We start from the raw sequence: 27,469 nt of genomic DNA, 5'->3' as shown, positions 1-27,469 counted from the left end.
GACCGTGACTATCGATATGCTTGCTGGGCTGGTTCCAGGCAGATAGGACACTGGGCATGAGGTGAAGGGCTGGAAATGGATTTCTGTGTGAAGTAATATCAGTTAGGATGGGGTTGCAAGTTCAGACCTTGGAGTGGATGTGCAGAGCTCGTCTATCCTGTGCCAGCAGTGGGTCGGGGAGGATGGGGATGAGCTCACCTGAGCCCTCTGAGACACTCCAGAGCCTGACCTTTGCCTGTGAAGCTACTCTGGATTCATCCCCAGCACCTGGCTGGAGCCCTCAGTCTCTGGCAGGCCTGTGAGCAGGTGTCAGGGTTAAGCCTGGAGCAGCCTGACTGGAGAACTGCTGGCTCTGGAGTGTGTCAGCTGACTCGGGCAGAAAGGGTTCAGCCCCAGCCTCCCCTGGACCACAATAGCTGGATCACAGGCCCTGCGGGACATAAATGCACCATGGCCTTGAGTAGCTGACCCTGTTTCCAGGATCAGAGCACAGGCTGTCAACATAATGCTGCATCTAGCCAAGAGAGGTGCCCAGACACCAGACCCAGTATCCAGTTCCCCAACCCCTCTGGTGCCATGTGGCAGGAAAGCCCCTGACTCATTGCAGTGCCCCCAGGCATGAAGCCATCAGCCTACAAGGCTGCCACAGCACCACCCACTGTCACAGACAGACCAGGAATAATGCCTGCCACAAACTGGGCAACACCTGGAGTGGAGGGTATCAGGGCCTCCAGCTGCTCCCCCTTGTGGGAGAGCAAATGCTGGCTGCTGGGCTGTGTGCTAGGGAGACCATGAGTATGTAGAGCTAGACCCAGCCCTCCACTTGCCTGGGGAATGGTGTGCACAGTTCTCATACCTGTGGCCCCCCCTGGCATTTTTTTAATTAAAAAAAAAAAATATATATATAATCATATATCATAGGCTTTCCATCCCACCGCTTAAATCACATTAAGAAACCCATACACTCATTACAATAAACGCACCCCGTGCTCCCACCCTCTTCCCTTCCCTAACCCAAATGCAGTCCCTTAGTCCAGGCCCCAATTTGGGAGAGTAAAACAGATGTAGCCTGAGGGAGCAGGTGGAGAGTGGACATCAGTAGGGTGGCCAAGGGGCTGGGGCTGGTCTGAAGGATGGGGCTAGTTAGCTCTGCCACCTCCAACCCACCCTACACCAATGTACTCAGTGATATCCCTTTCATTTCACACCAGTCTTTTAGGGCTGATTCCAAAACAGGCCAGCTGACACAGCCCCTCAACTCCTCCCAAACCAACACATTAATACTGTTCCCTGGCCTGCAACATGCTACCTAATTAGGAAGCCACCAAGGATCCCTGCTCTTCCCATACCCTTTCAGCCATTTCTCCTATGAGGGCCAGACTGTTTCCCAACCTCTGAGCACAGGGCCCAGCAACTCCTCTGAAAACAGTGTAGATTGTTTAGCAGCAGGAATTTCTTCAGAGCCACTCCTGTGCCAGCCTCTGCCAGCAAGAAGCACTGTAGAGAGCAGGGCCAGGAGCACTGGTGGTGGGGGTAGCTGGTGGCTTGTCCAGCCCTAAGTCCTGTCAGCAGCGAGTGGTGTGGGCATGCTATAGAATCATTGGTTTTGGCACTGAAGTGAAGTTTATTTAATTTCTAGAGTTGTTTATCAATTCCCACGCTTACCTTGCTATCCAAAAGGAAGGCAGTTTATTTAAGATTAGAGACCTATCAGCTTTAACACATTCACGGATTGCTTCTTATCTTCCAACAACCTAGCAAACTCAGGGAGCAGCCAGCTACCTTTGCATTACTGTGCAAAGACCAGGTGAGTTTCAGGGATGAATACTCCTCTATCAGAGTGCTGGGACACTGGTCAACACTGTTGCAACCTGAGTAGAAACCTAGCTTGCTTTCTCTGTAAGCTTCTAGACTCTTTGCTGTCAGCCCTACAGTGAGCTGAGCACACTGGCTGCCCAGAACACCACGGGTATGCATCTCCAGTATGTTTTGAAGCCAGGAGAAGAGCAGGTTTCCATTTTCATCCCCTGGGTTTATTTTGTCTTTGTTTAACAGAAGCAGGTAGTACAGACAATGGCACAAGAGTATTGCCCAGAGAGGCACATGGCTGTTAATATAGGGCAAAGCACACGTATTGGAAATGCTGAACTCCAAAGGAGCCTGTAAGTACAGAGCAAAGGGCCCTCAGTGCCCTCCAACTCCACACTATCCCCTGCTGAGAATGCAGTGGGAATCACAGTGAGCGGATATCAAACCCAGGGCCCTTACAGGTTCAGCCTGAACCCTGAACAGTAGGAGAAACTGCTCCCCATGTCCTGGCCTATTTACAGACTACCAACAGCTGTGGACAGGTTTTCAAAGAGGCTCAGCCCTCCTCAAGCACCCAATAAACAGTGTTCTGTGGGAACTCAGTCTTCACTGGACACATCTACACAAGTTGCTTTACTGAGCAACAGTAATTTGCTGTACAGTAAAGCATCATCATTTACAAATGTGTGGCAATTATGACACAGTACACTAATTTACTATACTGCTGGATAATCTTGTCAGATACAAGTAGTATCCGGCAGCACAGTAAATTACACATGCAGTGAGGCTGCTCTGATGTGCTGTAATTACAGTGAATTGGAGCTGACTTGATTAATCAAGTCTCCTGGAGTGTGGTAATTACTGCACTCCAGCAGACTCCAGTGTCACATGTATCAGCATTCCCGCACTGAAAAATGGTGGTGGGGGCATTCAATGAGCTTTAGTTAAAGTGCCTCTGCCACCATTTTTCAGTGCGGGGACGCTGATACACATTCGGAGCTGCTCTAATTAAAGTGCCCCCCCCAGCCCTGTCCTGGAGAATGTGTATAAATGCCCAAAGAGTCTTGAGCATCACAAAACTGAGAAGGGAGAGAGTGAGAGTAGGACCCAGACCCCTGTGTCAGGGGCCCACACCCCCATGCAGTGCTTGAGGATTGTGGGGCACTTTCAAATGGAATCTGAAACAGTTTGCATATCGAGCAGAGGCCACCTGACCTAGCCAATAAGAAATGCTTGAGACCAGGGCTGCATCCTATACACTGACCTTCTCTGGAATGGAGCCACTTATTTACACAGCCTGGGCCCTCTCCTGGAGCCCCTTTCGTTCCAAAAAACAAAGCAGGACTTGCTTTTATTAAGACAGCCAGAGGAGAAAGTGGTATTGTTGTCGCACCAGGATCAGTAGCTGAGCCATTCACTCGTGATACAATGGACCCTGGTTCACTTCCTCCTTTACCTGCCTGAGGGGATTCTGTTGAAGCTGCTCCACCCTGCATCAATGAACTAAAGCTTCTTGGGGCCCAAGAGAGAAAGCAAAAGAGAGCAGTTAGAAAAGTTAGCTCAATGGGATGGGCTGTATCCTACCAAGGGGACCTTTGGGACCTTGAGGTTACCATCAGAGAGGGGACAGGAGTGGCTGGGGCACCCTTTTGAACTCATTGGACCTAACGGTGCTAACAAGTGGCCCTGTTAGGCAGAGGGCAAGAATGGTCCGAGTCTGGTCCCTACTGGTTACAGTTTTTGCCAGTGTCTGTTTAGGATAAAACACATCAAGCACTGTCGGAGCAGGACTCCCCATGGCCTGCAGAGTGTCCTCCTGTCTGGGCAGAGCGGAGGCTGTCCAGCGGACTTCGGCAGGGTGCTGGGGTTGTGCGATCGGGCAGCAGGGGTTCCACGAAGACAGCGGGCAGCGGCGGCTGGGCCAGGGACAGGAGCGTGCCAGAGCCGTGGGGTCAGGGCTGGGCCCCGGGTCTTGGCCAGGACCGGGGCTGTGCAGCAGAAGAAGCGACGTAAACGGGTGCTGTGACTTTTGGAAGCCTGAAAACCCTCGTGGCAGTCAGGCTTGCCCGGGGCTCTGCTGCTGGCCCAGTGACTCCTTCGTTCCTTCGGTGCGGAGCGGACCAGCCTGGAGGGGCTGGCACTTCCCCTCGGGTGGCTTGAGGCCGTCCCTGAGTGGTGGTGCGCTGGGGCCGGGCCGGGGACGAGGTGTCCGGGGACCCTCCGCCGGGCCGGCCGGGCGGCAGGCGGTACCTGCCCGGGGCACCCCGTGCCCGCCCGCTCCCCGGGCCGGGCCTCCCTGCTCCCGCCTCCCCTGGCAGGCGCCGGCCGCACGCTCCCTCCCTTGGCCGGAGCTCCTCCTGCCGCGCACCTGATGCGGCGGGCCCCCTGCCCGGCCAGCGCCCGCCGCCTCCCCGCGGTGAGTGCCCCCGGCCCGCTGCGGCTCAGCCCCGCTCTGGTGCGGCAGCGGCAGTGGCAGGGGCTGGGGAAGGTCCCGGGCCCGCGGGGTCGCCCTCGGGGAGGGGCCGGGGTGGCTGGGGCACCTGCCTGGCAGCTCACACGGCTGGTGCGGGAGCAGGGGTCTGGGTCTGGGTCGCTGTGTCCCCCCGCCGCCCCGCCTGGCTCCGAGGGGAGGGCAGGGACCACCGCACTGCCTCACGCCGGGATGGGCTGGGGGCTCTTTACAGGATGGCTGAAATCCACCCTCCCCCGATCCCCCAGCCGCTGTTCCTAGGGCTCCTTGGACACTGTCCTGTTTGGGGTTGGGTTGCTTAGCTGCCGGGCTGGGCGCAGGAGCACGCAGCAGGATCTCTGACTGAAGTGGACCTGCATTTGCCCAACGGTATCTGTCCCGTGCCAGCTCCTGATGCCCCTCTCAGCTGGGGCAGTGGGAGGAAATGCCCCCGCCCATGGCAAGCATGATAGAGGCCTAAGAGTCTCTGAGCAGCAGGGTCAGACTCAGATGTCTAAATGTGGACACCTACATGCATCCCTGCCCAGGGCCACCCAGTGAGCTCAGCCCTAATTTACCTCTTCCCTTTTGGCCAACTATTTTGAAAGTTGCCTCGGTCCCTGGAACTCAGTTCCTTCTCCCCTGTCTCCAGTCTTCTATATCAAGCTCATGGGCATTGTAGCTGGTTGCTTGCAGCTAAGAGAGTCACTCGCTCTGCCAGGGAGCTCTGAGGGTAGCTTTATGTAGGTGTCTTGGGCACTCGGAGGTCCTTGAATGGAAGGTACCAGAGTCAGGGTTACCGTGTGGAAGGGGAGGGAAGGAACCAAATGAGGGGAAAAATTCAGTAAGGGCCTGAAGAATGAAGGGAGCGAAAGGCGCTGAGGCACAAGGGTGTGGAGGGAGGGTGAGGTAGGCATCTTCAGACACAGAAATGGCTGAGATACTGAATGGCCTCTGACGGGGGAAATGACCACATAGAGACTGGATCATGAGTGAGCTGGACTGGGACACAGCTGCCATTGACACAGAATGGGAAACTGCCTGCAGATGTCAGGGTGATGTGCACCCTTGGCTGTGAATAGGTGTGCAGAACCCCTGTTCGCTGAGGCAGAAGTCCTGGAGAACCGGAGAGCAGGAGATCTGGGACCAAACTACATGGGAATGGAAGGGGGCTGATCTAGGCAGTTGGATCTGCCTCAAGTGAAGAAATTAAATGATAGCAAGAAAAAAATGTTCTGTCTCAAGAAGAAAGGAACTGTGAGCACCAGGTGGGGCAGGGGGTTACAAGGAATAAATCACTGAGGCTCTTTGAAATATATTTTTATAGAATTACAAAAACAGTCACAACCCACTGGCCTTACCCCATGTGAGCTACTCCATTGACTTAATAAGGATTATGTAAACAAGGGAACCAAAATGTACCTTTTAGTACCTGAAGGGAGATGGTTTTTAGCAATGTACCTGAACCACTGTCATGTGAGTTAGAAACTGGTGACAGTGTTAAACCCAGAGGAAAGACTATGACAAGGGACTGAGATGGGGGAAAGATATCTGATAGGAGGATAGCACATTTTAACTTCTTCGTTAATTGACAGAAAGAGGAAGGGGAAGATGTAGCCATTCTTGTATCATACTGAAATGGGAGAAGTTATAAACACTATATGTAAGAGAAGTGATAGAGGGATACCTAGAAACCAAGAAACTGGGACTAGTTCTAGAGAGATGCATTCAAACTGTTTGTAACAAGTAAACCATGAGTTTCATTCTTTCTATTTTCAAAACACTTGTGGTTAGAAAAAGGGTTGTGTGACCTTGTTATTTCAACTTGTTGAAAAGATGCTTTATGGATCCTGGAGGCTCCCACACCAGTCATCCCCTTCGTCCATTTGTGTTCCCAGAGAGTGACTGGTCTGGGAAGTCAGAAGTTGTCTTTGCTGCTGCCTGACCTGGTGATTTAATTCTAAAGAAAGAGGGCAAAGTTCCACATACCTTTACAGGAGTGTTCATGAGCATGTGGCTTTGTACAAATATTCTTGTGGTGAGGAAATCATGCCTCTGAATGTTTACAAAAAATAGGACTTGGGCTTCAAGTGGTCTTGAAGCCAAGAAGGAGTACCTAGAATGCACATTTGAAATACCTTTCTTTGTAGCGCATCCCCTGTGTTGCTACACGTGTTCATCTGGAGCCAGTCATGGGGAACACACAGACCTTGTCAGAGAGAGGCCATTGTGTCAGAGGAGAGTGGATGGGAGCTTGTAATGCATGGCAGCAAGACAGCCAATGTAGCTCCGGGCAACCTGAAAACACAGTCCTTTGCTCTGAAGCAGGGCTTGAATGACTGCAGGGTATTTGCATTATGGCGATCCACTTCCAAAAAAGACATTGTGGTAGAGTTGTAATGTGACAGAAGCCATGATGGTCCAGACTTGAAGAAGGGTACTTTGTGCCTGACAGCCTGTTTAACATCTCCCCCAAATATACAGTGTGTTCAATGAAAAATATCACTCCCAAACCTCTTGCTGTTTACAAAAAAAAAGATATTGGTAAACCATAGGAACCTCAGAGGCGGGTTATAAAAGAGTTTCAGGGGCTGGAGGAGAATGCCAAGAAGCTGACTCTTTAATTCGTAGTAACGGCTCAGGCCAGTGGTCTCCAACCTTAGATTCATAGATTCATAGATGTTAGGGTCGGAAGGGACCTCAATAGATCATCGAGTCTGACCCCCTGAATAAGCAGGAAAGAGTGCTGGGTCTAGATGACCCCAGCTAGATACTCATCTAACCTCCTCTTGAAGACCCCCAGGGTAGGGGAGAGCACCACCTCCCTTGGGAGCCCGTTCCAGACCTTGGCCACTCGAACTGTGAAGAAGTTCTTCCTAATGTCCAGTCTAAATCTGCTCTCTGCTAGCTTGTGGCCATTGTTTCTTGTAACCCCTGGGGGCGCCTTGGTGAATAAATACTCACCAATTCCCTTCTGTGCCCCCGTGATGAACTTATAGGCAGCCACAAGGTCGCCTCTCAACCTCCTCTTGCGGAGGCTGAAAAGGTCCAGTTTCTCTAGTCTCTCCTCGTAGGGCTCGGTCTGCAGGCCCTTAACCATATGAGTGGCCCTTCTCTGGACCCTCTCCAGGTTATCCACATCCCTCTTGAAGTGTGGCGCCCAGAATCCCACGCAGTACTCCAACTGCGGTCTGACCAGTGCCCGATAGAGGGGAAGTATCACCTCCTTGGACCTATTTGTCATGCATCTGCTGATGCACGATAAAGTGCCATTGGCTTTTTTGATGGCTTCGTCACACTGCCGACTCATGTTCATCTTGGAGTCCACTAGGACTCCAAGATCTCTTTCCACCTCTGTGCCACCCAGCAGGTCATTCCCTAGGCTGTAGGTGTGCTGGGCATTTTTCCTCCCTAGGTGCAGCACTTTGCATTTCTCCTTGTTGAACTGCATTCTGTTGTTTTCTGCCCACTTGTCCAACCTGTCCAGGTCTGCCTGCAGCTGTTCCCTGCCCTCCGGCGTGTCCACATCTCCCCATAGCTTTGTGTCATCTGCAAACTTGGACAGAGTACATTTCACTCCCTCGTCCAAGTCACTGATGAAGACATTAAAGAGTATCGGTCCAAGGACCGAGCCCTGCGGGACCCCACTGCCCACACCCTTCCAGGTCGAAGCCGACCCATCTACCACAACTCTCTGGGTGCAACCCTCCAGCCAATTCGCCACCCACCGGACTGTGTAGTCATCCAAGTCACAACCTCTTAACTTGTTCACCAGTATGGGTGGGATACCGTATCGAAGGCCTTCCTGAAGTCTAAGTATACGACATCCACCCCTCCTCCTGCGTCCAGGCATTTTGTAACCTGGTCATAAAAAGAGACTAGATTGGTCAGGCACGATCTGCCTGCTATGAACCCGTGCTGGTTTCCCCTCAGCATAATTTGTCCTGCCGGGCTCTCACAAATGTGAGCCTTGATAATTTTTTCAAAGACTTTGCCAAGGATGGAGGTGAGACTGACTGGCCTATAGTTGCCCGGGTCCTCCTTCCTCCCCTTTTTGAAAATGGGGACCACGTTGGCCCTTTTCCAGTCCTCCAGGACTTGGCCCGTGCGCCACGAGTGTTCGAATATTCCCGCCAGTGGCTCTGCAATGATGTCGGCCAGTGCCTTCAGCACCCTCGGATGGAGCTCATCCGGGCCTGCCGACTTAAAGGCATCCAGTTCTTCCAAGTGACTCTGCACCATCTCAGGGTCTACGCATGGCAGTCTGGTGCCTTGCTGCTGCCTCTCTACAACCCCAGTGAGAGACTTGTCGTGGCCCTCTCTTAGGAACACTGAGGCAAAGAACTCGTTGAGGAGTTCAGCCTTGTCCCCCCTGTCCGTCACCAATTGTTTCTGCCCATTTAGCAGGGGTCCTATTCCTCCCTGGGTCTTCCTTTTACTCCCTATATATCTAAAATTTCTTGTTGTTTTAAAGTAGGAAATCACCTTTGGCTTTTAAAAACAACCCAAGATCTACCATGCACTGCCACCACCCCCCTCTGCCCCCACATGGGGTGGGGCATGCACGGGAAGGAAGGGGGGGCAGATCAAGGCAGAGGGAGAAAAAATTATTTGGGGGCGCACCTGCCCAGCAGGTAAGTCCCACCCTGCTGGGGCCTCACTCAACTAACCCCTGCTCCTGCCTCTGCAGCACTGTCCCTCACCACAAGGGCCTTGATTTAGTCCCTGTCCCTTCCCTCCCCCACAGACTGACCTGCTGGGCTGGGGCATGTGCGTGCATGCACGCGAGCACTCAGCCCTGCACCCCAGCCTCGGATCTACTCCAAGAGGCTCTGAGATCTATCTTGGGTTGGTGATCACTGGCTTAGACAGAGGCCAAGGAGAATTTGATATCTAAAAGTATATGCCCTAAGCAGAGTGAGGAGGCCATTGAGGTATTGTCTGGGATATAAAGGGGGGAGGGGACAGGGAGATGGGAAGAAATTGTGAAGGGAAGGAAAAATGTCAGCTGAATCCAGAAGTCCCCAGACCCCAAGGTGCACTGGGTTGTGGAGCAAACTTCCTTGGGGAGGGTTATTTATACTCGCTTGGAAAGAACCCATGGGAATATACAATAGGGAGCAGCCTTTCCTTGGCCCCATGGACAGGATAAGACTGAATAGGTTGTTGCCTCTGCTGCATGGGTGCTGTTGTATAATGAACCGAAAGCCATCATAGAAAAAGAAGGACACAGTAGGAACAGACTCTTCAATGAGAGGGCTGAGAGGGAAGGGCAGTTTTGCTGAGTGCCTGGTCTTGGACTGTATGTGCTTGGCATGACTAGTCCTATGGTGCTCAGCTAGAATGTGAGGGAGTGTCATGAACAGGGAAGTCAGACTGGTCTGGGTACAAACAGAAAACCAGGCCTGCCTGCAGATGCACCAGCCACCTCGACTGCCTCGAAGGACAGAGGCACCAGGGCAAACTAGCATCCCCCCCCAGCCCAGGCAGAATCTGCTCCAGGCTGGTGGGCTGGCAGGAACACAGAATCTCAGTGCTTTCTTCCTTTCCCTCCAGCAAATTAAATGAGGGCAGAAGGTACCAGAAAAAAATGACCACAGCATCTGCCAGAGCTGGCCAGGTCAATGCCCCTGCTCTCACGCCCTTAGGTATTAATGGTAAGAGTCGGGGCTCTTGGGGTATTCCTTGGGGTGGATAGCCTCTGGGATGGTGTGTTCTCAGTTCGTCCTCCAGGGGTCTGGGCTGGGACTGTAATTGCTCCTGTCTGATTGTATTTCAGGAGCAGGACTGCTGGATCTGCTCCCATCCAAGACACACAGAAGCTCCATTGTTGAAGGCCCTCCTTGACAGCAGGTAGCAGGTAAGTCAGCTCAAAGCATCAATAGCAGCTCTGTCTTGGCTAGGAGAGCAGGTGGGCTGGGGTGATGACAGAGCCTGATGGATGGAGGAGGTTTGCCAGGAAGAGCAAATGTGAGGGCTCTTGGTATTGAGTCAGCTTGGGATGCAGCATGGGCGAACAACACGCCGCCTCTGTCCTCCCTCACTAGTGCATGTAGAAGCCAAGAGCTCCTTCTACGTTAGCCCTCACAGGGGTGGGAGGTTAGTGCCTGTTCCCCACAGAGCCCCTGGAATTCCCTCTCCAGTGGGGAAGGTGAGCCATGTGGAGGGAAGAGAAGGAGTCTCCCTGATAATCAGAGCTTGCTCCTGTGGCCCTGTACAAGCTCCATGTTACAACATATGGGGAGGTGTGTCTCCATTTAATGGAGAGCTATAGCACTAATAGCCAGTGGCACCAGAATGCCCCAAGCTAAGGTCCTAAACCCCTCTCATTACTGCATGGTGGGGCAGGTAGAGAGCAGGGGGACAATGGAACTAGCGTGTACCATGCCCAGAGCCTGCCCTAGGGCTGCACAAAAAAATACAATACACATGATATAATAGTGATTAATTACACTATTAAGTGATTGCTGCTAGTCTGAGTCAGGCTGCTCCTTGGATCTGTGTCACTTAGCTGTAGTGCATCCTAGGGAATTAATGTATGAGTTTCATTTCCTTTAAAAGTTATATAGGTTACTAAGGGCTCAATCCTGTTTCCCCTTCATGTACCTACGTGGCACTTTTATAACAATCATGTTTGGCACTTGCACACAGATTGGGATTCTGTTTCTGCCTGTGGCACAATATCCCTGAGAGTAAAAAAGCACAAAGCTCTGAGTGCACAAGAAGCAAGTCAGATTGCATGCCAGATGGAAAGATGCATTTATTAAGAGGTGACAGATAAGAGCTGGAATGAATCTAACACAGCCTGGTTACAAAGAAAACTTTCATCCTCATAATTTTGGTCCTGACATGGACTCTTATTTACTTCCAGTTGGGTTTCTAGGGATGATGGACCTGCTCAGATCAGTTAAACTAAATTCTGTAGAAGAATTTAAGCAAGGTATTTGATCATCAAATGGTATTGTTTCAGTTCAAAGTGACCCTGGCCAGGTAACACACACAGCCAACCTGTGCTATTTACAGGGCTTGTTTGTACCATGTCAATAGACAGTCAGACAGACACGAGTTTACCTACTCTTGCTCCACCCAGTGAAGTCCCCTGACACATGCTGGGGATCTCAGAGTAACTTTTGCTGTAGAGAGGCAGTTTCTTGTTACACATTTTGTTAGTGTACTGAGTTTCTCCCTGTTAGTGCTCTCAGCAACTCATCTGAGTTGATGAATCACCTAATTTCTAGACAACTGAGACTCAACTTGTTACACATATTTTCGTCATTCAGAGGGCTTTCACTCAAGTATGTACTTCCTTATAAGCACTTAGCATAATGTGACGACATTGGCACTCAGGTAAACTGTCTGTGTATGAAAGTCATTTTCTTCTTTGTCCCTAGATCTGATACAAGGGGGATTTCCAGCTCAGTTTCATAGTTAACAATGACTGGTTACCCAGGACAGAGAGTTTGTTCTGGTGATTCACTTCAGCCCCTAGGGCAGCTGTATTCTTGTTTGCCTTTCTGATTTCTCAGTGGTCTTTCTGCCAGCCTGCAAAGGAAAACCCATGGTTTTCCATATTTTTCTTTTTTAAAGGAGAATCCATTTTTAAAGTTTGTTCCTAACCCTTTCATATATTCTTGCGACTCAGTTTTGGGTTGTTACCTACAGGTTGAGAAACACTGGTTTAAATGACAGAGGTCTGCACTTGCATAGGGACTTAGGCATTGAAAATCCACAACGTTCCCCTGACTGGAGTGCCCTCACCATCAGGCTGCAAGGTAATTTGGGAGGAGGGCAGGTTGAGCTGTACCTACTTAAAGGTGTTCACTGTGCAAGGAATGATTAGAGATTCACTGGGCCAAGGAGTATATATGGCTCTCTGCCCTAGTGCTGAGGTCACTCAGCTGCAAGGAGACGACTGGGCTCCACTCCCTGCTCCACTGAACATTGAACTCTCTTAAATTAAGTATTTACTGGAACAAGGACCCTAGTTTCTTTCCCTCAGGTAAACATCCTCACCACTCAACTGTAGATGGATATTTCATGCTCTCTACCCTATCCAATGAAAACGAAGTTACTCCATGCCCAACAGAATACTTTAAACTGGAGGGAAGGAGAATGCAGCCCCACCTTTCCCAGAATAGCTGCAACCTGGTGTTTAGAGCTAGGGGGTATGAAATATGAATTTGAATTCCCTCATGCAGAGGTAGGAACTGAACCCAGGTCTCCACCTTATCTTAAAAGAGGGGTAGAAGCCATGCTTCAAGGATACCTGCCAAATGGAGTGGTGAGGTGCAGTAGTATAGAGCTGCCTCTTAATAGGGCTTCAGCATGGGTTAAGCCTAGAACTGCTCAGCCCTGTCAAGACTGAGATGTTTTGAAGTAGAACTGTAGGTGCCTGCGAAACTAATGCTGACAACCAGGATGCTTCTGGGATTAGTCAGAAGCTGAGTGGTGGTTTTGAGAATCTAACTTTTGGACTTAGTGCCCAAGCCCCATTCAGGTCCTTTTGTTGATCTGGCATAGGGTTAATCAGATGTTTGGTAGAGATAACATTTCAGTTGCTACCCGGCAGAGGGAGCAGCCTCTTCTCCTGACTTCAGTTTCAGAGAGGTTCTTGTGGAACAAGGTGTACTAAGAAGATTGTTGGCAAAGATTTAAACTGTCCAATCACAATCTGGGCTGTGTTCCTTCTCATCATCCAGTGAGAGAACAAGGCACTTCCTTTATGGTTTCCTGAAACTTTGGTTCTGGAAAATTCCAGTTTCTTCAAGCACGCTGTTGGAGTGCCCTGCTCTGTGTCACACCTGTTGGGCCACACACTGAACCCTTAGAGGGCTTACAGATGTGCAGGCCCCTGCTTTAACTCATGGAAGTGCCATGAGTTAAGAGCGCCCCCACCTCCAACCCAACAGATGTTTGCCTATTGGGTTGGGGAGGGTGAGTGGGAATGGAGCCTGCCTGCAGGAGCCCAAGGAGCCTGCCTGCCTGCATGAGAGGAGCTGCTCCTGTCCCCCAGCTCCTCCCCTCCCCCCCCCCCCAGCTCCAGGGCTGTCCAGGAGAAGGGATGGGGGAGGGGGTAGAGAAAGGGGGTAGGGGAAGCAAGCTGCAGGCTGGCATTTGCTTGACTTGAGCTTGGGTGGGTGGGGGTTGGAGGGAGCTGCAAGATAGTAGGGAGCTCTGATCCACCCACACTCCCCTCTAGATCAGGTCTAGCAGACCGAACATGCAGCTTGCTTCCCCTCCCTTCCTGCTGACAACCCTGGAGGTGGGGCTGGACGACATCAGCCCAACCCTGACTGTGCCACAAATTAACCCTAGGAAACTCAAGTTCGCTAAGGTGCTCTAAAGTGGAAACTTCATCTGATCTCTCATTTGACGAGGCATAATTTGTTGCTCAATTGATGACTTTAAAAACATTCTGCAGCTGTGCACATGTGTCACAGCATGGCTGTAAAGCACTTTCAGGGGGCTGATTGTGTGAAAAATGTAACTTTGGTTTGTGCCCTTTGTGGCTTAGCTGCAGTCTGCAACCTTGTTCTGCTGGTTCCTTCATAGAGAACCATTTGCAGCTTGATCCTTTTGCCAACATTACGTGGTCTCCTCTGCTCTTTTTAACAGCGCTTGGCCATTTTGAAGCTAATGAAGAATGTCTGCTATATCTGCCTGCTCCTTGGCAGCTCTCTCTTTGTTTAGTAGCTCTTCAGGTAGAAGCATAAGAGTCACCCGATTCATTTGCTTGTCAATCATTAACCAGCTATAAACACTTAAGAAACCAACACAAAACCTCCATATGCACTGGTGTACCAGCACTTAATTTTTCCCCTGAGTGCCAGCCCTGGGCTGGCAAGGGGCACGGGGCTGGTCCCTATTTCTGGGGCAGGGTGGGGGGTGGGAGGAGATCTGTTCCAGCTCTTGAGAAGCCACCTGCCAGCTATGTGGAAATTGGGACCCAGCTCTTGGGCAGCTCTCCCAGACACATGGAGATCAGCATGGGTCCTGATATCCATGTGGCTGGCAGGCAGCGTCCTGCCAAGCTGAGACAGCTATTCCTACCTTTTGTGGCCCCCTGCTGCCTAGGAGCAATTTGCTCCCAGTCAGCATCTACATGTGCACTTTGGTGCATTAGTTTAATACGCTAGAAATCAGTGTATCTACAGGTACTAGAAAGTGGTGCATTAGACTAATCTACTGTGCAGTAATTGTTTTGAATGTTAAGACCGTGACACTTTACTGTACATTAGATTAGTCTAATGTGCAATAAAGTGTCTTATGTAGATGGACCCAGTAATAAAGTTAGTAGGGCCTGTTCATATGCTGTAGTCCCTGCCTGAAAATTGATTTGGCCACATGCTTTTCTGGCTGCCTCCCTTTGAAGATTCATGCTTCTGAGCAGCTTTACAACATACCACTTATCAGCATCTGTGTTTCAGAGCCTTATTAGGGCATATGAAAACGTTCATCTCTTTGAAGGTGGTTGGCCTTATCTTGGATCAGGAAGGGTTAACACCACAACACACCCACAGTCTGCTCAAGCCCTTTCTTCATGGCACCCTCCCAGTGAAGGTGTGGAGGCACAGAGCAAGGCAAGGGACTAGCCTCAACTGCCGCAGGGAAAGCTGCCAAGATGAGAGCAAGACCATCAATCATGTCCTATGGCACTGCCCCTATGCCATGGTAGTATGAAGAAAGGTAAACCCGCTCCTTGAAGAAGTGACAGGAGTCAGACTGATGACAAGGGAGGCAGCACTGTATGGACACCTGACTAAAAGTCAGAGGTCTACGATAACCCGCTTCGACCAGTTTGTGCCCTGTGTCGGAAGCGCCCTGTGGCAATGCAGGAACCTACTGGTATACAGACACACACAGCTCCAGGAAACAGACTGTTAAAATGTTTCTGAGAGAACTCCAGTCCTACTACTGAAAACTGATGGGAGAGGACAGAGAAGATGCAGCCAACTCCACCTGGAAAAGGGACACTTGGCACAGGCAGTTCGAAGAACCCCCAGGAGGGAAAGTGGACAGGGAGAATGAAGAGGACAACAATGCAACTGGACCCGGAGATGGCAAGGAAGACAGCATCAGAATCAGCAGCAGAGGAAGTGACATTGACATCCACAAGGACAATAAATGAACTGAGAATGTAAACCCCAGAGCAGGGCTTGGACTAAGGAGCTACGATTGAATTAGGAAAGGGCAGCGGGTAGGTGTGTTGGGGCGCAGGGGAGTGGGCATGTTTATTATTATAATGGGTGCGCAGGTTTCTTAATGTGGTTTAAGGGCACCATGGAAAATTTTTGATAGAAGATTATATATATTTAAAAAAAACCCCAGCATCATTTATGAGTTACGCTGGCCAGCTCCCACATACACTCTCAAATTAAAGCAGCTCAGCATAAAACCTGCCTCTTGTCCCTTGTATGAAAGTTGTCAGAAATTCCCCACCCTACCAGCTTTTCTTACAGCTTTTTGCAGACCTTACACCACAGATGTGACCTTCTCAGATTTGATCAACCTGCTTCCCAAGAGTCTTTCTCCTTAAAAAAAAAAGCAGATACAGTCTTTATAGTAGTGATTTTCAACCAGAGTACCATAACGCTTTCAAGGATGCCATGGTACTGCTGCCACTGCCAGGTAGAAGTGTCCCACATGCCTTTTTTCCAGAAGGCACAGACAAGGCCAGACTGCGAAATGGCTGTGCAGGCTCCTGCCTGCATTAGGTTTATCAGATCTGCCTCATGTAGACAGGAACACCCCAATATGCTACACCTGTTCCCAGTCTGGCCCAGCACATACCTTCAGGAAAATGGGATGCCACTAAATTAAGAAAATTAATTAAATTGAGAACCCCTACTTTATAAGAACTGGATACTCATCACTGATCAGTCACCCTACCCCTTCCAGTTGGGTTTGATCCTCCCTGCCACTTCCACTCCTCCCTTATGGCTTCCTGCCAAGCATCCCATTCAGGTCTCAAGCTTCTGGTTGTTACCTGTAGTGGCTGTGGCTGTCTTGACTGTATGAAGAGCAGGATTTTAAGGTGGCCATCCCACTGCAATTTACTGTGATCCCCCACACATATGATCTTAGTGCAGCATCTTCAGTCTTGTTCCCTCTCAGAAACAGCAATAGAATTAGTGACCTGCCAGCTTTTAAAAACAATAACCCATCCATCACAAGGGGTCTCTGTTTGTCAGTTCTTTGTTCCAGTCTGTGTCTCTGGTGTGTCTCCCTGACCCCAGCTCAGGTCTTGTCTTTTTAAGACTTCTCCTTCTTTGTTTGTTCAGTCTCCTGAACCAGAACAAACCAAGATTTGCAGTTTTTCTCCAAAGGAAAGGTTCCTCAGACATGTTTACCTGCTTGGGAATTTGCATTAGTTACCTCACAATTATCCAAGAGTTCTAAGGTACATTCAATACTAGTTGATGAACATCATAGTGTCCAGTCTTTGGCCTCTCTTAGTACACAGTCTTTGAGGTTTCTGTGCTTCCAGAACCTAGCATCTCACATGGAAGCTGCTAGTATAGAAGTATACAAGCTCAGGAAAGTATACAAGCTCAGGCTCAAGCTCAGGAAAAAAAGCAAGCAGGATGGAGACTGACTAGGCTCATCTACATGAGATGCTTTCCTGTGTATAAGACTAATCCAATGCTCAGTAAAGCATCACTGCCTATGTGTGCACAGCAATTACTGCGCAGTAAATTAATTTTAAATGCCATAGATACAGGCACTAGAAAATGGTGCTGTAAGCCAATGCGCCAAAGTGCATGTGTAGATGCTGACCAGAAGCAAATTGCTCCCAGTCAGCCCAGGCAGCAGGAGGCCATAACTGGGGTTGCCTGGTAGGAGGCTGCCTGGCTAAGCCTGAAGCCCCAGGTGTGTCTGGAGGAGCTGTATTGGCTCCTGGGGTAGCTCCTTTCCAGCCTTGCCTTGCAGAGATGAGACCTTGAGCCCTGGGAGCTGCGACAGCTCCCCTCTGCCCCCTGGAGCCCAGACCTGACCCGTGTGCTCCTTGCAAGCCTGTAGTTGCCCCTGGAGCCTCCTGCCAGCGTAGGGCTGGCACCTGGGAGAGCCTGGAAATCCTGGCTGCTGCAGGGGGATAAAGAAGGGCAGGAGCAGCCCTGGACTAGGCTGCTTCTGTCAGGCTAAGTTTGCTCCCAGTGCAGGTGCACATGCAGACATGCACCCTAACGCTCTTGAATTTTCTGCACAGAAAATTCAGGTGCATTAATTGCACATATAGGCATGCCCACTGAGAGGCATCACAGACCAGTCTATGTATTGTAGAAAGCTATGTGAAAGTCAGAGGGTAAATAACCAGAATGAGAACTTAGAGTTTTGCAGTTTACAGCCTGCCGCAGCTCTTTAATGCTGCAGCCTCTTTACTAAGTAACAGGGGTTAGGAGTTCATTACAACCTTATCAAGGCAGAATCAAAGACCCATTGGATTCTAGCCGGAAAGTGGAGCCTGTTGCAGTGTAGTCCTGGCTGATAAGCAAGAAACTAGATTGACAAAATGTGGCGGGTGCTGGTGATGTGCAGTGAAAGCATTTTGAGGCAGTAGGCAAATGCAGGCTGCTGGTAGGAACCTCGCAAGAGAAACTCTTGTATAGAGCTGATAGCAGCTGACTCTCTGGAGAGATGGGAGAACTGCCAGATGGGAGAACTGTCCCTCGCTGGGCAGAACAGTGCAGCTGCAGGTTTGAACACTGCCGGCACCAGGACATCTTCCATGCACAGGGGAGGGAGAGCAGTCTCCAGGCCCTGTGCAGCTGTCTGAATAGAGCCCACCCCCAGCACAGCTTGTGACACTGCCAAGGTGTGGAATTCCATCAGCCCAGATGGAGCAGCTGAAGGAGGAACCAGCAAGGCTTCAAAGAGGAGGCATCATTACATGTGCTGGAACCAATGCTGGAGACCAGCAGCCTGAGCATGGGTGAAAACTTTCAGGTAAACTGATGATCTGCATTGACCCAAGAGCACTGCACAGAGCACTAAGTCATTACTAGTCAGCAATTGAGGTCACAACACACAATCTATCTGGGCACAAGTGTTCACTGTTTGTGATTTCAAGAACTGAACCATCCAGCCACCTGACAGCCTTTGCTCCATGCCTGTGGGTAGAGACTACCGGCTACAAAAAAGGCTGGTCTGTAGGGAAAGTGCTGTAGGATAAATGAAGATGAATACTAAAGGGACTCTCCAGTGTCAAGACAGCAGACAATAATGTTCGTATTGCAGGTTAGGAGATACCAAGGAAGAGGCCACCCAGGACCACAGCACTGAGCTGCAGTAATGCTGACAAGCTGCAGCTCAGAAGAGTTGCAGTCCCTTACCCTGGACATCTATTGAGAGTCTGAGGGACTCTGGGTGAACCCTGAGGAACCAGTGGTGGAGGATCTAAAACTGTCATGTGATCAGGCATCCATGTGCATCAGGAGGTGCCTTAAAAGCAGAACTGATTCAAAGCCTGATGGTGCCTGCTGCAGTGTAATCCTGGCTGATAAGGAAACTAGATTGAGAAAATGTAGCAGGTCCTGGTGATGTGCAGTGAAACCATTCTGAGGCCAGTGGCAAAATGCAGGCTGCTGATAGGAACCTCACAAGACACACTCTTGCCTAGAGTTGATAGCAGCCCACAGTGTTTGTTAGCTGACAGGCTGTATGCTCAACAGGAGGGAAAGGAGCTGATGGGTGTGCTGCTTGAAAGAGGAAAGCATTATCACTTCTTTTGGTGCTGGACAGATGTAGAATTGGCATAATTAAGAAGCCATCCATGAGCTCACAAGGTTACAGCAAAGCCAGCAGTCTGTTACAGCAGGACACAGCTCTGTGGATGGATCTAGGATCTTGAAAAGGTATGTATGGTAAATGGTATGGTGCATCATCACATATAACACAATATATATTTTTCTCCAGTTAAAAAGAAACTGGAATATTTACTACTAATCTAGGGGCCTAAGGCTTTATTTTCCATTTTAAGATTGAAGTAAAAACAAGTAGACCTTTATTGGAATGTATGTTCATTTGCTATATCATATAGCAGGTATAAAAATACAACAAGCTCTGCAAAATGTAATCAAAATATGTTTTATTAGTACTGTAGGTATTAGAATTAAATGTACATCTCTTTTGCAGATTCATAAAATAAAATCTAACTTTCATGAAAGCTATTTCTACACCTGAATTAACATTTTAGCTAGAGTGAAAAACAGTCTAAAGTGTGAAATAGGAGTTACATTACCAGAAGCAGCTAACAGCAGCAATGCAGAAGAAAGGAGAGCTTGAATAGTGAAACATCAAGGCCATTAAAAAAGGAGAGAGGGGTCATTAACCACCTGTGGAATGAGAAGCTTAGAGGGAATCAAGTAGATTATAATGAATCATGATCAGCTGACTTCCTCACTGCTGCTTGATTACAAATTCTGCTGCCATTGCCAGGCAGTTGATTTTAAACTTTGGGTGAATCAGGAATCAAAGCTGGATGTGACTGCACCTCCCTGGATCTTCCCCTGCACAGCTCCTATAAGATAGCTACAGAATTAGCCAGCTGTGGAATAGGAGCAGACAGCCAAACATCTAGACAGAGGGGGCCAAGCCCATAACTGGAAAACTTAGAAAAAAATCCTCAGCTGTCATCTGGCTTCAAGTATAAAAGTGAGAAGAAACGAGGCACATGAGCAGCACAGGGAACCCACAGGACACCACCCAACAGGATGGAGGCAGCACCTGTGTGGAAACAAGTTTCTTTGTAAGACAAAGAAATCATAGGAGACTGTTTTGAAAATCAGCACATTCAAAGGACTAGGAGATCTACCAGGTCACCTTATGGAGAGCTTAAAGTGATTAGAAAAATGTGGGGGGTGTAGCATCATCTTACATTGGCCCATGCTCTGCTAAGCAGTTGTTTCTGGACTTTCATACAAATCAGTCCTACCTCATCCATTCCCATCCATTTTGTCCGCACATCACTTCTCTTGGCTCTGGGATTATTGATGTCAAGATTTTAGCAGAATTCACAGGTTCATTGTATTCTCACAGGGGCCACATTGTGAACACTTCTCCTATGACTGTTATGCCGGTTGTAGTGAACCAATGGGATGTCTAAAGTCAACACCAAAGGGTAGCCTGTACTTATTAGCTGGCATTACATCACCTGATATCAGAAGAAAGGTAGTGAGCTAAAAAGAAAGATCATGGCAGATGGAAGATCTCAGGTATCCACTCTATGATCCAACAGAAGTAACTAAAAGGCTTAAAATGTGAAAGAGTTTTGTGATCAGCACTGTGCTGTTGGACATGACAGCTAACAGGGATGACTGAGGTTATGGAAGGAAAGGTTATGTGCAATCAGGAGGTCTGAAATGGACCTGGACTCTCCAGAGGACTTTCCAAGAGGGGTGGATCTAGATTGGTCAACATGGTGATGCCTGAATCACCTGTGCACACAAATGGACGATCAAAAACAAATGTGATCAAATGGGGCTACTTTAGTGACATGAATATATATGAGTGTGGTGAAGTGCAGACCATGTAGTGTATGCTTGTTCGCTGACTCCTTGGTGAGACCTATATGAAGGAGGACCTTGCTACAGCAACAGAAAGAGCCATTGCTTGTGCATGATTATGGAAAAGCATCTAGTTTATGACAAGGACATGAGAAGAACAAGACAAAGACTTCTTGGTTGGTTGCCTCCCCTCTTCTCATGTCTATGACTGATTTTCTTCAACTTCAGGCTCAGAGCTGGCTGTAATGAAGCTGAACTTCCTGGGCCTTGGTCTTGGTGAGAGGAGCTGGCCTGTGCAATATGTTCCTTGGGCTCCCTTCTATAGTTCCCACCCCTTCTCCCACACTGCAAGCATTTGCAGTAGTGCATCCAGGAATGGGACAAAATGGATGTGAATCCTTGCTCCCACCCTGCCCCCAGCTTTGGCTATGCTCTGAGATTACTGCCTGATCAGTGCAGGCTCTTGCCAGAGCTCCTTGTGAGCAGTGAGCTTGGCTGTTGCTGTTCACCCTTCCTCTCTTTCCCCCTCCTCACTTAAATTAGCAGCAGGTGAAAAGAGAGGATGAACATAGTGTTTGGGGGGCTCTGTTTGGGGGGCTCTGGCCAGACCTCATGAGAGTTCATGATGTACAGCACAGCCAAGGTGGGGTGTGACTGCTGTTGCAATCCCTCTGGAACTGACCTAGGACATTTGTGGCTTCCCTGCAAAGTGTCTGACTTATGAGGGCTCTTCACTCCCCTACATTTTCCTGTGTCCTTGTCACTCTCATTTCCTGTGGCCTTGTTACTTCTGTCAATGATCCCCATTGCTTACTTGGCAGCATCCAGGCGACCTCCCACACTGCTGGCCAGCACCCCCAGTATACAGCAATTTCCAGTAATGCTGGGCTGGTGGTGTGCTGGTGACCAGAGGTGGGGGGGGTCATAGTGGCACTTTCTGGTGCCAGGTAGAAGGTTCTTACCGTGTAACTTGGTGGCTGTGCTGCCAGAGCCTGTTTGCCTGTGCTGACATCCCCTGCTCTCTGGGTAGAGCTAGTTCCTGGGGCCTTGCTGCTCTCCTGGGGTTCTCCCCCTTCTGCCCTCCAGGCCTGAGCCTCTGCAGCAGCTGCCTAGAAACCAAAGGGAAGGGCGTGATGGAAGTGCCTGGGCAGTGAGTAGCAGGGAAGGATGGATAGACAAACAGACAGCTTGATTTAGGGAAGAAACAGATGCTTTCCCCCTTTGTTTTCTCCTTGTTAGGTGCCTCATGTCCTCTTATTTGCTCTCCATCCCTCCTTCAGCGTCTCCCCCCACCATGAAGCAACACAAAATTTGTTTTGCGTGCCTGGCATGAGCTCAGGTTGCAAGTCACCAGTAACAGTCCGCCTGCTTCCCCCTGCCAGGAATGCTGCGCCATCCTGTGAGAGTACCTTGGAGGGTGTATCCCCTGTGCCCCATGTTGCTTATGGGATGGGGCAGGGGCCTCCATAGCCTCCTACCTTTGCCCTGCTGTAAGAGCTTCCTAGGCCAGTACCTGTGCCCCCAGGAGGTGATAGCTATTAGCTTTCCTGAATGGCTACTGCAGCCTAGCCCTGCCCCACCCCCTCCTCCTCATCCAGACATCAGAGCTACTTCACCATAGCTAGGACTCACCACTGGGTCCCTTGCAGGTGTCTCAGTCACCACTCCCTGCCCTTCCTCCACCACTCTGCACCCCTTCCACTGCCCCAGGCTCTCTCTGTGTCACACACATGCCATGCTGAGAAAGAGCTAGGGAGGGAGGGAGAGATGCTTGCTGTGTAGTCCCAGCCCTTATAAGGCCCCTGCTACAATGCTGTTTCACAGAAACCTCCCCCTCCTCTGGCCCCACTGAGCCATCTCTGTGGCAATCCCTGCAGCAGCTCAGACCGGTTTGGGGCTCTTGTTGAAAGGCGGGATGAAAGACATCCTATCCTCAAGACCTGAGTCACACTCATGCTGACAGCTGCCCTGGGACAAATGAAGGCCCCTGAAAGAGGCCACTGCCAGATGGGATGTGGGAACAGGTTTCCAGTTGGGTGTGCTGGGATGTGTTAAGGAAGGGCTGGCCAGTGGGGAAAGGGACACAGGGCATTTGGGGAGAGCCTGTCCTGGACAAAGAGCGTGGATTCCTGCAAGGGGAACCAGAGCTGTAAACCCCATCTTCATGGGGGAAACTGAGGCAAGGGCAGGTTAGGGGATTTGACAGAGGCCATATAGCAAGTCAGTGACAGAGCTGGGAATAGAACCGAGGACTCCTGGCTCCCAGGCTCTTGCTCTGAGGTCCCATGCACATACTTACCCTCCACCAGCTTTGAAACTAGTGCCCTCAGAGTTTGCTCTCTGATACCCTGCTTCATTCATAGGTTCATAGATTGTTAGGGGCTGGAAGGGACCTCAGAAGATCATCAGGTCCAGACCCCTGCACCAAGCAGGAAAGACAACTGGGGTCAAGTGATCCCAACAAGATGACTGTCCAGCCTCCTCTTGAAGATTTCCTGAGTCGGTGATTGCACCACCTCTGGGGGGAACTTATTGCACAGTCTGGACACCCTAACTGTGAAGAAGTTTTTCCTGATGTTGAGTCTGAAATGGTTTTACAGGAGTTTGTGGCCACTACTCCTGGTTTTCCCCAAGGATGCCCTGGTGAACAGTTGTTCACCGAGCCTTTGATGTAGAATGAAACTGCTACAAAGTCCCCTCTCAGCCTTCTCTTTTTCAGGCTGAAGAGTTTCAGGCCCCTCAGCCTTTCCTTGTATGGCTTACCATGTAAGTCTCTGATCATATGGGTGGCCCTTCTTTGGACTCTCTCAAGCTTGTCTACATCCTTGTTAAAGTGCTGTGCCCAGAACTGGACGCAGTACTCCAGCTGTGGTCCCACCAGTGCTCCTGTGGGAGAGAGCTCTTGCACATCCTTTAGTTATTTTTTTGTCCCCTGTACTCAGTTGTGTTTTTTGTCTTCAGTGGCCCCCAAGTAGTGGGGGGCACTAAGTAACATGGTGGGCTTAGGCCCACAACTCTGATGAAAAAGCAAATAGGTCTGTGGAAGGGAGGGAGCATTTTCCAGCTGGGAGGCCAGAAAAACTTCAGGGAAAGTGCATTTTGGCTAAATGGCCTAGGATGAAAGCCAAGCTCCAAGGCAGGGAGACAAAGCCCAGCCCTATGGGCTGCTGGAGCAGCAGGAATAGTGACTTGTGACTGAAGTGTCTGTTGCTGTGGTAAGAATGCAGTGCTGAAGAATCCTGGGGAACTGGTTCTACTCCTTTGTCTGCTGACTGGATGGAGCAAGGGGGAGGAGGCTCCACCCCTGCCAAGACATATAATTTCTCTAAATGGTCCAGCTGCAGATCATTGTCACAGATTTCAGGAGCAGGAGCCCAGAGCTCAGGCTTTGCTGGGAAGGTGCAGAGAGCAGCAAGTGATGGCTTCCATGGGGTTGCAGGTGCTTGGCATTGCCTTGTCTGTTATCGGCTGGCTGGGCACCATCCTGTGCTGTGGCCTGCCCATGTGGCGGGTGACAGCCTTCATTGGGAACAACATCGTTGTGGCCCAGATCATCTGGGAGGGGCTCTGGATGGACTGTGTGGTGCAGAGCACGGGCCAGATGCAGTGCAAGGTCTATGACTCCATGCTGGCGCTGCCCCAGGACCTCCAGGCGGCCCGAGCCCTGGTCGTGATCGCCATTGTGCTGGCTGTGCTGGGCGTCCTGCTGGCCATCGCTGGAGGGAAATGCACCAACTGCGTGGAGGATGAGTCTTCCAAAGCCAAGATCATGATCGTCTCAGGGATCATCTTCATTATTGCTGGCCTCATGATCCTCATACCTGTCTCTTGGTCGGCGAACAACATCATCCGGGATTTCTACAACCCTCTGGTCACAGAAGCCCAGAAGCGGGAGCTAGGTGCTTCCTTGTACATTGGCTGGGCTGCATCTGCCCTTCTGTTCATTGGTGGGGGGCTGCTCTGCTGCAACTGCCCCCCCAAAAATGAGAAGCCCTACTCTGCCATGTACACAGTTGCTCGTTCAGTGCCAGCCAGCAATTATGTGTAGGGCTGCATCTGCCCTCAACTTCCACCTCTACCCAGGACGCTTGTTTTCTTTCCAGCAAGACAACCACATAAGTGACCAAGAAGCCTCCATCCTGCACAGATCCATCCTGACCAGGCCTTCTGCTATGCTGATCATCAAATTGTGTGCCTCTTCACTGAGCTACCTTCTCCCCTTTGCAGCCTGGCCCCAAGCCTGACCACACACACAAATTGGCACAACGCTTCCAGCTTGAGAAGATGGCAGCTTTCTGTTTCAAGGGACAGCAGAGGTCCCTGAAAATCCCAGCTGCTCAGGCACAGCTCCAGAGAATCCTTGCTACACAGCAGGTGGCTGTGCAGTCCCCAGTGCTAAGAATCTGCCACTGCAGCTTGTTTGTGCTGGAGCCGAGGAGCTGCTGAAATCCAAGGTCACCTACGCGCAACCAGCCTTCCTCGCAGGGTCTGCTCACCACTCAGCCCCGAGGCTTTTTGCCACCGAACACTGCCAGAGACCGAATGGGCGGACAGCCCTTCTCCTGCTCCAGCAGCGCCTGCCCACCCAAAGTACCAGGGTTAGGATGAGCCTGAGAGACCATATGTGAGAATAGGTGAGGGTGGAAGCATGGGGACTGGCAGTCAGAATGTGTGCAGGGGTATAGGGGGAGGGTGGGACAGCATTTACAGGTGCTTCTTTGTTTCCCTTGTTCTTTAATCCAAGTACATTTGGGACAGAAAGAGGCTGCCCTGATGTCTGTGGCAGGGTGAGATGGAGCCAGGGTGGTGCAGCTGGGAGCAGAGGGCATGTCACTGCCAGAGGGTGGAAGGGCTATGTTGTCTGTTAGGCCTTTCCTGTCACCCCCAGTGGAAGGACACAGTGTCTTTGGCTTCCTCTAGGGCCACAGCAGGTATGATGGGTCCTGCCACAGGGGCTGACAAGAGGGCTGTGCTCTGTACTTCTGAGTCCCTCAGTAGGGAAACAGCCACAGGGCACTTCTGTGTGTCCATCCATGTGTCTGAGTCTCGCTAGCTCCATCTCCATTGTCTCATTTGAGTCTTAGGCTGTCACAGTGTCTGTCTGTTTGCCTGAGTGACAGTCTCAATGTCTAACTCTCCATGTCTCCTTGCTGCAGTGCCTGTCTCAGTGTCTTTCTGCCTGTGCCTCCATGTTGTCATGTCTGTCTGTCTGTCTCCCTGTCACAGTGCCGGTGTGTCTGTCTTACTGTCTTTGTGTTTCTCTGTCAGTGTCTGCCCTCTGGCCTGTTGAGAGTGCTGGGAGGGTGGGGGTGGATGATGTTCACAGTGTTTTGTGCTGGCATGAGCCCTAGAGCAGATGCTGTTCCACAGGGGTGACACTTTCTCTGCTGGTCACTGGGAAACCAGTGTAAGCTTTCTTGCTGGGGTCATCTGTGTCTCCACCAGGCAGGTTGCCTGTAGAGATGCACATAGATCCTTTTGAGTGTGGTCACGGTCTCTGCCATGGTGTCATTGCCAGTCGGAGCCAGCAGCTGGTCTGGCAGGCTTTGGAGGGGCTGTGCATCTCCCACCCCCTGCCTGCCTCTTGCCCATGCTGCTTCTCTGACCAATTTTGGGGCCTGTTTTTGTGTACCTGTCCCTTTTTTGTCAGTGGTACCTATGGGTGGGGGAGTTCCCATGGTGGGGGCTGGAAGGCAACAGCCCAGCTGGGAAAACCGGTTTGGGAGGCAGGAGCAGAACCAGGCAGGTTGAGCAAGGCAGAAGGGAAGGGACAGGGACTTCCTTAGGTGGCTATGTCTGGGAGCCTCCCTGGGATGTGAGCAGCCTGAGAGCTGGAGCTGCAGTGCAGGGCTCCCCCTGAGCCCAGGCTTTCTCTGCTTGTCTGTTGGGGATGCCCAGGTATATCACAGTGTGCAGCCCCTTGCAGGTACCACTGGCTGGAGCCACCAAGAGGTTGGTCTAATCGGTGAGCTGGGTGGCACCCAAGGGGAGGGACAAAGTTGTTGCAGCAGGCAGCCATAGCACCCACATAGTGGGCAGGCCTTGGTTGCCAGTTGCTCTGTCCCTACCATACTGGCTCCATGAGGGAGCTCTAAGTGTCCCCTCTGGATAAGGGAGCTCCAAAAAGTGGCAGACCGCCTGGGGAGGAATTTGGGGGATGCCAAGAGGAGCTAAGGCACTCCAGGGGTGCTAGCCAGGAGGCTGAGAGTATCAGAAGGTGGCAGGGCAGTGCAAGAGGGGCTGGTGGGGTGCTGGTGATACAGGACCTTGTGTCCTTCCTTGCTCCACAGTCTGGGGCTCTCCCCCTTCACAAGCTGTTGTACAATCTTCCTTCCAGTGTTTGTTAACTACAATGTGATATAATTTTCTACATTAAACTGTAGCTTCTTAGAGCCCTGCTGTGTTGTGACTTTTTTAACCTTTTGGCTGAGTCTGGAGCAGGAACCTTCTTCCATACCAGCTTCTTTAAGAACGTTGTAGGCACCTCTGGAGGGGACCCGGAGTGGAGATTCTGGGAGCTCCAGCACCGGAGGCCTGGATACCCTGGAAACCATCATCTTGAAATATATCCAGTCCTCCTCCCCCTTGCCCAGACTCTCTCCAATCTGGGCCTCTGTTCCCCTCACCCCCTCCAGAATCACTCTGACCCCATCCTGTACTCCCTTAGCTGTTGGTACCAAACCTGATGGTGGGAGAGGGGAAGACAATA

General features: G+C 50.6%; 2 protein-coding genes and 1 long non-coding RNA gene across 3 annotated transcripts in view; 2 read left to right on the top strand and 1 right to left on the bottom strand.

Annotated features, from left to right (window-relative positions):
- Positions 1-4,118: 4,118 nt before the first annotated feature.
- LOC102574313 (claudin-4) overlaps positions 4,119-27,469 on the top strand; it is a 29,776-nt gene continuing 6,425 nt past the window's right edge. Inside the window, exons 1-2 of the mRNA XM_019486327.2 lie at positions 4,119-4,225; positions 10,038-10,118. The gene's annotated coding sequence lies outside the window, so the exon portion shown is untranslated. The remainder of the gene's footprint in view (positions 4,226-10,037; positions 10,119-27,469) is intronic.
- Positions 19,327-21,810, bottom strand: LOC132244710 (uncharacterized). The gene is made up of 2 exons (XR_009456447.1): positions 21,723-21,810; positions 19,327-19,981 (listed from the first exon to the last, which is right to left on the bottom strand). It is a non-coding gene; the product is annotated as an uncharacterized LOC132244710 (long non-coding RNA).
- Positions 24,177-27,152, top strand: CLDN4 (claudin 4). The gene is made up of 2 exons (XM_006267928.3): positions 24,177-25,691; positions 25,726-27,152. The coding sequence occupies exon 1, from the start codon at positions 24,179-24,181 to the stop codon at positions 24,806-24,808; it is 630 nt and encodes a 209-aa protein (XP_006267990.1). The 5' UTR covers positions 24,177-24,178; the 3' UTR covers positions 24,809-25,691; positions 25,726-27,152.

This window comes from Alligator mississippiensis, chromosome 14, assembly GCF_030867095.1.
Source record: "Alligator mississippiensis isolate rAllMis1 chromosome 14, rAllMis1, whole genome shotgun sequence".
In the NCBI taxonomy this organism is placed as follows: Eukaryota; Metazoa; Chordata; order Crocodylia; family Alligatoridae; genus Alligator; species Alligator mississippiensis.
The sequence above is the reverse complement of the archived record's forward strand: the minus strand, read 5'-3'. Positions and strand labels throughout refer to the sequence as shown.

Bases quoted from the DNA above. Each gene is read 5' to 3' on its own strand.
- CLDN4 (XM_006267928.3), top strand. From the start codon at position 24,179: ATGGCTTCCATGGGGTTGCAGGTGCTTGGCATTGCCTTGTCTGTTATC.